Below are 10933 nucleotides of genomic sequence, written 5' to 3'. Positions count from 1 at the left end.
ATGCTCACTCATGCTCACAGAGGGATGAGTCCACACAAAGACTTGTCTTCATCATTCAGATGATTCATGCACTGCCGCAGTGGAACTGTGCTTTTATTGTCTTGGCTGATCAACTTGACGGACAGTAATGAAATGAATGACAGTGTATTTCCCAGCATAGTGTGCAACCTCCACACAGAGCAACCCAGAGTCCCTGTCCATCGGAGGTGTAGGGTAGGAATTCATCATCAACAAATTAATCAGTCTTAAAAGTCTCTCACAAAACTTATCGGGCCTGTGGTCCATCTGCAGTTAAAGATCTGCTTCCTAAATGATGTGTCGCTGCATTGTGCCTTTCACAGCCCCTGACACATGGTCTCTAAACTGCACTCAATCTTGCTTTGTGCTTTTTAGGATTCTCTTCTTAATCCCCATGATATACTGTATCTTACTTGACATTCTCTCATTGTTGCACTAAAGTTGTCAAGGCTAAGGAGCCTCATATCTTGCCCCACCACTCATAGACTCAGCTGGGTTTTCAAATCTAGCTGACTATGGCATCCAGGTGGCCCAGTGGTGTGAGACTAGGGCTGCAACTAATGTTCAATATCGATTAATCTGTGAACCCAAAGCTAAACGATGCAGTTGAAATTGGACAATGCAGTCTTCATTGCATTTAACTCTTTCCTTATGTCACATGTCATTCTTTACAGTGACTTAATAATTCAATGAAGCAAGATAATAAAATGAATCAACATGTGGGGAAACTAGACCTGCATTCTTATGATAAAAGACCAATATGCATGTTTTTTTTTTGCAAAATACAATTAATGGTCTAGTGTTAACATTGTGCCTTTGAGAAGTGTTATGATTGCTCTTCTCCTGTAATGAATAAAAACTTGGCTGAGAGAGAGAGAGCAGCTGTAAAGCGATGAAGAATGGCTGTAGCTGCTATGGATTTTTCAAACCTTCAGGGTTGACTCTCCTGACATTTAGGCTAACATACAGAGACAGTGAGCAAACACAATTCCTCCCTGTAGCACCAGTGCAGAAAATGACAAAATGAGCACAAACTCTTTCTTTGAGAAGGACATCGCCCACTGGCCAAACCTGCGCCGACCACTAGGTTATACTTTCTTAAGAAAGTGGAATAGTTGGATGTGAATAACGTGGTTGTGGAATAATCACACACCGAACCTAGATCCAAAATCACATGATTGTAGTGACTCTTTACTATAATTAAAAAAGCATCTTACAATTGTTAGTTATTTTCTCTTCATCTCACTCATAATTCTTGACCCCATTGGACATATTTGTAAATATCCAGTAAACTCAGAGCTTCTCTTCATGCTACTTAAAGCTATTTGACTTCATTGTAATATTACTGGGGAGACAGAGACACTCTCTGGTCTGTTTCTGCCATTGCAGACAGATTGGGCTTAAAAAGAATCAGTGAATATGACATTTATATACTTTATTTTCTAATAAAATGTAAAATTTTGTTCCTTTAGCCAATATATCTTAACATTTCAATAAGGGCAGCGACTGACATACACTTTAGTATCCAATTACAGTGTTCAGTGTATATATTTATATCATATTTTAGCCCAATTATTATCATTACTACTGCTGCAATTGTAAGAAATTAGAAAATATAGAATATATTCCATCAGATTACATCCCACTTTATTTAACAATTAAGTGATACTGGCTTCTTGAGTGGAAATCATACCAATTTAAAGGCTCTGAAAGCTCTCTCCAACTGCACAGTGGATAAATATCAACATCTGTGTCATCAAAGGAAGCAGGGGAGTGAGAGGACAGATAGAAATGAACAGATAAAGACATGGAGAGAGAGGGGAGGGTTGGGGGCAGAGACACAGAGTAAACAAGGCCATCAGGGAAATAAGTCCAGTCATTTCCATGTGTGTTCCTCTGAGCTGGGGGTTTAACAAGCTGTGCATAAAGACAAGCCTGTGTGGGCAGAGTTCCTCTTAATCATAGCTATGAATGTTCAGCAGGAAACCTACCGGGAGGAGAAACTTGATAATTGAGATCTTGATCCTCCAGAGGTGTCTGCTATAACTTCAAGCTCTCCATTTCTTTTTTCAGATGTTTTATTAGCTCATGCAGGCCACACTTGAGGGCACAATTTAATGAGGTTTGTGCATTGTTGATATTTTTGGGCTCCACCAGCTATGCAGCATTCAGTGGCAAGAAGTATGTGAACCCTTTAAAAATGACCTGTTTTCTGCTTTAACTGGTCATAACATGTGATTTTGGATCTAATCCGCATATGTTGACAAACAGTGTCCCAGAGCTAATATCACACAAACCATTTTAAGCTTTTGTGTCTTTTTTTGAAAACAACCATTAAACATTCACAGTGCTAGTGGAAAAAAGTAAGTGAACCCTTGGATTTAATAACTGATCGAAGTTACTTTGGCAGCAATAACCTCCAACAAGCTCTTCCAGCAGCTGCTGATCAGACCTGCACAATGTTCAGGAGGAATTTTGGACCATTCTTCTTACAGAGCTGCTTTACCTAGCTTCTAATGAGCAGCCACCCTGACATTATCCTGTAAATCATTTTCCCCTCGATAATGTCGAGCTGTCCAGGCGCAGAGGCAGCAATGATGCTCCCTCCACCTTACATTTGGAATAATGCTTCTTGTGAACAATAAACTCAAAATGAGCCAAGTAGCTCTAACACACAACTTCAATCTGGTTTCATTGGCTGGTCACCAGGTTTGATAACTCCTGACTCCAGTTAGCTTTTGTCAAAGCCGTTAGCCGAGGGGTTCACACAGTTTCCAACCTAACTGTGAATGTGTGAATGTTTTCAATATGGACAAGATACAATACAACAATTTGTGTATTATTAGTTAAAATTGATTGTGCTTGTTCATAATTGTATGATGGATGAAGATCTTACCACGTGTTTAGAAAATAAAATGTATATAATAATACATTTATACATAATTCCCAGGGGTTCGCTTACTTATTCATGCCACTGCATACAGAGTTTATCTGACAATGGAGTAGAGATATTCAGAGAGCACAGTGTACAATTCCCCCACAATTATTTATTCTTTTATTTGTAAGAAGAACTTTAAGGTGACTAAGCATTACTTTGATCCGTGGATTGATTTGCTGAATTGCTGCGACATCACTTTCCAACTAAAATAAACATATTTCTCACTACAAGTCTGTGTTTCTGCCTGATTTGGTTATCATATTTTCAGTTGTCAGACACAAATTTGGAAATTATATGCTTCTTCCAAGGCATTGACTCAGTGGATTCTCTATCAGAAAAAAAAATGTTAGTGTGTGATTTGTTGTTCTATGGCTGGTGCAAATTGTTGGTGTATAAAATGAAAGATGTGCTTTTTATTCTGACAACAGTCTAAAATCAAAAAATATCCCATTCGATGAACAAAACCAGGAAATATTAACAATTGAGAAGCTGGAAACAGCAGATTTTTTTTTTTATGATTAAAAACGATCAACCGATGATCAGAATAGTATAGTGGTCAATCAATTTTGTGTTAATCAACTAACTGATTATTTCAGCTGTAATACACTGTGAGCATTAGCAGTTCACTGAGAATCACAAGCCTGGATAAATTTATATCTAATGTGAACACAGGAAGTCATTTTTCTCCCTTTGTATCACAAGTTTACCATTAAATGTGACTTTGATATCAACTCATCACTTTATCTGAGCCATGTGAGGACTCATGAAGATTTTGTCAACAGGGTGAGTAATTAGTCCCAATGAGAATGTGAGAGAAAACCTTCGGGAAATGTGTTGATCAGTTTAGTTTAATAAACGACTTGTCTTAGGACAAACACTTACATGTAATCTTCACATTTGTTTTAGCGTGGATGGCAATGAATTAGAATTACACAGTAAAATGAGTGTAGTTTGAAATCACAAACAAAAGTTGACTTTTCATTTTGATCCCACGTGTCACTCTCCAGCTCAAGAATTCAGTTTTAGATTCATGATAAAACACCAGATTCGTCTGCCCCCCCCTTCAGCCTGTCATGAGGTGGTTTTGCATGAGGTGCCTGTGATCACTCAGCTGCGAAGATTTCAAAAGAAGTTCACTGACTGTTGTCTCTCTAGAAAAAATGTCCACCACAAACCAAAGCCTCCATCTCACCCACAACTGCACAAATGACCGAGTCTAGAAAAGCGCATGTGTAATTTCAGATTTATTTTAGACTACGTTTCTACAACTTCATTTGCCAAATCACATATAATTAAACAATGTGGTGACAGTTTAAGATGAGATACCTTACCTTAAGAGATCTGGATGTATGTAAGTTACGGTTGTGACTAAATATTAATTGGTTCAAACTTTTTTAAGATTTCTCCAAATGAATTAAACAGTGACAAGGGTTCTAATTTAATCAACGTTAACTTGATTAGTCTTAACACCACACAATGTTTAACAAGGGTGAGCAGGTCGGATACTTCTGACACTTTCACTTTAAAGCAACATAGTCACCAAGCAGAGAGCACTGCTGTGTCAAAGACAGGACTTTGGTTAATTTCATTCAAACCTTTAGGGTAGACAAATATGCAACAGGGTCACAAATGAAATGAGTTCTTGGGCAGAATATTGCAGACTGTTAAATTTGCTAGAAGTTAAAATGCAACATAGCTGTTTTTTGTTCCTCATGTATTTACTTGATCTTGATCAACCAAGTTAAAAAAAAACAAACAAAACCCCATTAACATTAAATAAGGAGCCAATTAAAATACATCAGAAATTATGTGCATTTATTTAATCTCCTTTGTTGTCTTTGTGAATTTATTTTCCAAAACTTAACGCATACACACAACATCAGTGTAAACAAAAGCCAGAAGCTACAAACCTAAGCTCTTCATGTTGACGCTTTGTTGTGTCCTGTGGATGTGACGTGAGAGCTGCATGAAAAAAAGTCCATGCTGGGGCAGCTGTCAATGTCTGTTTCACTGCTCAACTTTCATCTGCCTCCAAGTTAATATTGTTACCAAACTTGGCGTAGAGCTGGACCTTCAGATCCCCCAACACTTGCTGTATCGCTGACACTTGCGCCTCAAGGCCTTTGACCTCCTGCTCCAGTGCTTCCTGTTTACAGAACATGGAAACTCTGATTATACGACAGCCACTGCAAATTCCCCACAGAAGGCAACTAAAATACAGGGTTAAGAAATTTACATAAACTGGTTTTAATAGATGACTTTTAGTAGTTGTATCATCAAAAACACATTCTAAAGTCGAGAGAAAACTTTTATGATGAAAGAAAAAAAGTTAAAATGACTATGTATAGAAATGTGCATGATTATAATCAGCAGATATAATGAGTGAACTGTTTTCAACACACTTGTCATTCACTGTGTGTAGCAGACAACTTCACATCAATCAAGCACAGGCTTGTGCAGTGTGTTTCTGTTGTGTGATCAAGGTGTAAACACAAGGACTAACAGAGATGTGCTGCGGTGACAGAAGGGAGGACTAGGTCTAATCTAAAATACATCTTGTTCAATGTGCGTCGTCTCTATATCTATTTAACATCTGTGGAGCACTGACACTGACACTGCCCAGCTCTTCTCCCACAGGTGCAGCGAGGAGGATCTCAAGCGCCCCTCTATGGAAACGACCATCTGTCCTAAACAATGTCTTCTGACAACGAGGCCCAAGCCTGAGCCGACAATCTGCACTTTGTTGTTCTACTTAATTTCACCCTCACGTACACTTAAAGGAACAGTTCTGCATTTTGTGAAATGCTCTTATTTGCTTTCTTGTCAGGAGTTAGACGAGAAGATCGTCACCACTCGGATGTCTGAAGTCTAGTTGCGTAACTGTGAGGATGCCAGAAAGCAAATAAGAAATTTTCACAAAATGTTGAAGCTTTAAACCTATTTATGGGCACATACACAGTATGTACATATTCTGCTTCCATCAGTAAATATCATCTGATAAATGTTCCCCCTTCTTTCTCCTCTCTCCCCCATTTCTCTCATTTCAACCTAACAAGCCCAGTTCTGTTGGAGGTTTCTTCCAGTTAAAGGGAGTTTTTCTTCTCTACTTTCACCAAGTGCTGTTCATTGTGGGAGCTGTTTGGTTTCTCGCTCCTTAATCTGTAAAGTGCCCTGAGATAATTTATGTTGTGATTTGGCACTATACAAATAGAAACGAACTGAATTGAAATATTGCACAATTGCAAATCTGGAAATATTGGAACATCTTAACCTTTGTGATTTCTGTCTGCTTAAGACTCTACAGCTGTTGAACTCTCCCTTCAAATTTAACATCTGTACTTGATACAGAGCCAACCTGGACTCACAATCTCCTGCTTTTTCTAAGGCCTTAATATAGACAATTTTAGGGGGGTGTTCAAAAGTGTTGTGCAGGCAGAAATTACAATTACAGCTCTTTGGACTGAATGCTAGGACGTGTGAGTTTTTCTTACACTGAATCTGTAATGCAATCCGTAAAGATGAAGAATGTGTGTGTGTGTGTGTGTGTGTGTGTGTGTGTGTGTGTGAAAACATTTTATGATCTTATGTATTTATTGGTCTAAACAGCAATCTCCAAATGTGAATATATTTTGCAAAACACTTTTGACTGAAAATATGTTTTTCACTTTGGCAACAAGTTGTTATAATCTACAAAGTCTATTACACGTTTTGATATTGTGTTAACCATTTTTAATTCAACAGATCATGATTTCCTGCAGGGAAATCATCATAAATAATGTAGCATTAAGTCTAAATGAATGAGCATTGAGCTGTATCTGTCCCTGCAATGAAAGTAATTATCAACTATATTTCAGCCAAATTTGTCAGTGAAAGATTCTAGTTGGGTTTGGAGTGTTGTGCATACCTTACTTATTTTATTTCAGAATTTCTTTTGGAAGACTATGACAGCTCTCTCCATGAGAGCACAAGTGGAAAAGCACAGCAAAAATAAATTTTAATATAGTGTGTGAACAGACGCGTGAAGCATGTGAAACCGCCTTTTATTTCAGAGCCTTTTGTGGCTGCAAAGTCCTTCACATAACACGCAACTGTAACTCTTTTGACCAAAATTATTATTTTCAATGCAATCCAGTTTTTCATCTTAAAAACAGCACATTGATTTCAAAAATATTCGGTTGCAAGAAAATTACATGAACACCTCACTCGCAGTGAGACATGACATAAGATTTTGTTTGCTGTTCTACCACCTAGACCCTCTTGTAATGTGTGTAATCAACAGCTACTCACTGATTTAAAATGTTTATACTCTTTTGTATTCACACCAGTCAGGAATCTATGCAAAATAACCTCAATATAACTTTAACAATTAGAAAACATGTAGTGTGGTTCTTTTTTCAGTCCAACTTGGTCATGAAAAGAGCTTTCTTGTTATTTTTTTTATTTAGTACAACTTATTGTAAACAATGTATTTGTTTAAATAAATAGCTTTGATGTTTCATTTGCTTAAATTGATCATGAGCTCATGTTGCTTCAAAGCAATTACATTAAAGATGATTCACATTAAGACAATGTTAGTACCAAATAAACAAACCACAAGCTTCCGTTGCCAGGATGCAGACAAAACACAGCTTGTGATCTGAGGCTAACTGCTCATCAAATTGGTTTTTATATCTATCATTATATGTTAAATTTCCCTCACTGTCCTTTAACTTGATGACTTTGTCTTAATGTGGGCATTTAACTGATGATTACAAGTCTGAAGAGCATGAAAAGAACATTTAAAAAACCCACCTTAGCAGCCTCCAGCATCTCTTGTGTTTCTTCCTGGGTGTGGCTGATAAAGACATCACCAATTTGATAAGGGATCAATAGAGCGTCGTCGTCTAACATCATCAGGTCATCGCTGGCATCCTGTAAGTCCTGCAGCGATTTCTGCATGGAGACATTAGCAGAACCATTACAGAGTCTCAATGAACAAATTAGTACTAGTAATGTAGCAGATGCAATACTCTGCAGACCACACGTAACTGTGACTCATCTGAACAAACTGTGTTACAAAGGAAGTGTTGATTTAACCTTATGGTCACTTTGGAGGCTGTAATTTGCAATGCTGATGAATTATATTGTTATTGTTGTACTCTGAGAGGTGTTTTCCAGTATTTTGTATCAGTGAGGGAAAGCTGAATATTAGAAAAACCGTTCAATAATGCAATTAAGTTCAACAGTGCCACAATTACACAAAAAGAAATTAACAAAAATAACCATTAAGTTGAATCAATGCCTCTCTTTAACCGTTTCAGCAAACACTAAACATTGTAACCCTTATGGAAAATAATACCTGTGCTTCAGACAAAGTTATTCCGATCTATGTGAACCAAAATAATCACGCAACTGAACGTAAGTGCATTATCCAATATCAATCTGTTAAACAGTCACAGAATTGTATGAGAAGTATCAGGTCTAAACAAATTATTATGCCCAAAGCCCATTATGATTATCAAAGTCTGACTTCTGTAAACTCGGCTGACCACACAGTGAAACCAGACTCTGTGATATTACTGCATTCACAACAAATGGTGCTTACTTTCTTTGCGTCTATTTCACTTTTGAGTTCTGTCATCCGACTTGTGTTCCTGGCAAATTTATTGATCTTCTGCTGGTCCTCAAAAGTGACATTTACATCTTCAACCGCCTGCAAACAAGAGGAAATTAGCTGTGGTGGGTAATAGAATGCAGGAAAAATAGCTTGTGTTGTGTTACATTATTATTCCATGGACTTATCATTACTAACACATTCACATTCAGTATATAAGCATTGTAGTTGGCTCCAGTGAAGCTAATTTTACCCATTTTAGATAGATAGTTGTACAGCAATACATCATATTTTATATTCTCAAAACAGGTTTTTTAAATCTTTAATCTGTTAAGTAATTAGAAACTGTAACTATTAAATACATGTGGAGTAAAAAGTACAACATTTCCTCTAAAATGTGGCAAGATGTGACTGCCAAATTGCTTGAAATCAAGTCATGTCAGTGTGTGGGGGTGAAGTTTGATTTTTGCATGAAATCAAATTTAGATTTTCTTAATAATTTCACTTTGAGCACATAAACCATTACAAAAACATCTCTCAAACTTCTTACAAAGCAAAAAAATACATAGAGGAGTATCTTGACTGAATTCTGTGGTACGCTTTGGTGACTTTGTATTATTGGACAGCATTGTACTGAGAAGTGTTCATAATATTTTGTCCACCACGTACTGTGTATGTGGCAGAAAAACTGACAGAAACACATGATGCAACCCAATACAAAAACACATGTATTTATTTGTGATGAGACTATTCAATCAACTAATCATTTGTGCTCTAGCTACTTGTCTATTCTGTTGGGTAGTTTAAATCTTAACAAAGCATTGTATTTCACATGTTTTGTATGCAAAAATGTTGATTCGCAAAGAAACAAGTAATTTAAGTTGTTTAACATATGTAGTGTAGTAAATAGGACAATATCTCCCTCTGAAAGACAGTGGAGTAGAAGTATAAACGGCCATAAGATGGACATTTTCGACTAAAGTACATATAAATGAAATTTGTACTTAAGTCCAGCACTTGAGTAAATCTTATCAGTGACTTTCAACCTCAGGAAATGAATTAAATGTATGGTTAATGTTCTTGTTATCCGGTTAAACTGATCACAGTAAACCTGTCATTCACTAAATATGAATGGTCAGTGTAGCTAACCTTAGCTAGCAAGTGGCTTCCTGTCACCGTTATCGAGTATCACTGCCCTCGTTTAGCAAGTTACCAATCGTTAATATTATCATTAGTCTACTCATCATTATCAATAGACTGATTAACTCTCAGTTAGGTCAGAAAGTAAAGAGTCAACTAATCGCAGGCTTAATCTAGAGACACTACATTAGCTATCAAGCTAACGCATAACAGTAGCTGCTATCATTGAGCTGAGCTACACGAGGGTGTGACTGGGACGTTAAATATCACTGACGCCATTTACTGTGGCTGTTTCTTTTCCACATGCAGTTGTACGCATCTTTATTTGCGACCCCAGACTTGAAAGCGACGGAATGCCCCGAACAAAAGATAGATTTTATTTTAAATATATATCTTTAACTTACTACAGGTCCCTTCACAGTGGCTGCCATCTTGGCTTCTTCGACTGCACAAAGACAATTGGACTGAACACGACAATATAGCTGTACCGCCATCTAGCGGTATGAAACATCTGGAGTGCTACTGTAAAATATGACAGTGAAATGCTTAATTTCGTCAGTTTTGTCCATTTAATTGCATATTCTTGTTGTCACTCGATCGCATAGCTGCTTTTCAAATAAACAAGGTTTAATATAGCATGGAAGTTGTCCCTTAACTCACAGCTGAACACCCACTGAGCTAAGACAATTGATCAATTGCACCATAGGTGACAATTCAGCCAGTTTAGTTTACTGTTATAATTAATTATCTAAAGAAATGTGCAACCTTGCTTAGAATATGTCAGACTAGTTATTATATCAACCGGAACTGCTGCTCTGTAAATATTTCTACAGCAAACAGTACTGCACCCAATTTCAAATATTTACTGAATACATCATCAAAGATAGGTAAGTGCTGTTACACAGTATCTGCAGCTGGGCAGTATAATGAGAAATCATACTGTGTTGACCTGAGTTCATATGTTGTTTCTTCCTACAAGTCTTAAAAATCAATGGCCTTTTTGTGAAGGGTCATGCCACTAATAAAACTAGTAGGCTGTTATGCGTTGGTACATCATGAAGAGTTTGCTTGACGTCTCTCAGCTGCAGGCCTTGCATGAAGTCAGAAGTGCACAATCCAAACAGGGGAATCCAACTCCCACCTCGATGTGCATAGCTATAGGCTACAATTGGGACATTGTGTTCAAGGATTCCAAGCCTTGCCATAATACATTCAATAAATACAGCAGGGGTAAAACACAGATA

General features: G+C 37.3%; 1 protein-coding gene across 1 annotated transcript; it reads right to left on the bottom strand.

The window, feature by feature from the left end:
• Window positions 1-4187: 4187 nt before the first annotated feature.
• Window positions 4188-10182, bottom strand: pfdn4 (prefoldin subunit 4). The gene is made up of 4 exons (XM_056386037.1): window positions 10094-10182; window positions 8541-8648; window positions 7748-7888; window positions 4188-5102 (listed from the first exon to the last, which is right to left on the bottom strand). Exons 1-4 carry the CDS (start codon window positions 10118-10120, stop codon window positions 4971-4973), a joined length of 408 nt encoding a protein of 135 aa, XP_056242012.1. The 5' UTR covers window positions 10121-10182; the 3' UTR covers window positions 4188-4970.
• Between the last annotated feature and the right edge of the window lie 751 nt (window positions 10183-10933).

Source organism: Seriola aureovittata, chromosome 9 (assembly GCF_021018895.1).
Source record: "Seriola aureovittata isolate HTS-2021-v1 ecotype China chromosome 9, ASM2101889v1, whole genome shotgun sequence".
Classification (NCBI taxonomy): domain Eukaryota; kingdom Metazoa; phylum Chordata; class Actinopteri; order Carangiformes; family Carangidae; genus Seriola; species Seriola aureovittata.
The sequence above is the reverse complement of the archived record's forward strand: the minus strand, read 5'-3'. Positions and strand labels throughout refer to the sequence as shown.

Coding starts and splice junctions, on each gene's coding strand:
- pfdn4 (XM_056386037.1), bottom strand. CDS start 10,120: ATGGCAGCCACTGTGAAGGGACCTGTA. Junction 8,649..10,093: donor CCACTGTGAAGGGACCTGTA/GTAAGTTAAAGA, acceptor TCTTGTTTGCAG/GCGGTTGAAGATGTAAATGT. Junction 7,889..8,540: donor GTGAAATAGACGCAAAGAAA/GTAAGCACCATT, acceptor GTCTCCATGCAG/AAATCGCTGCAGGACTTACA.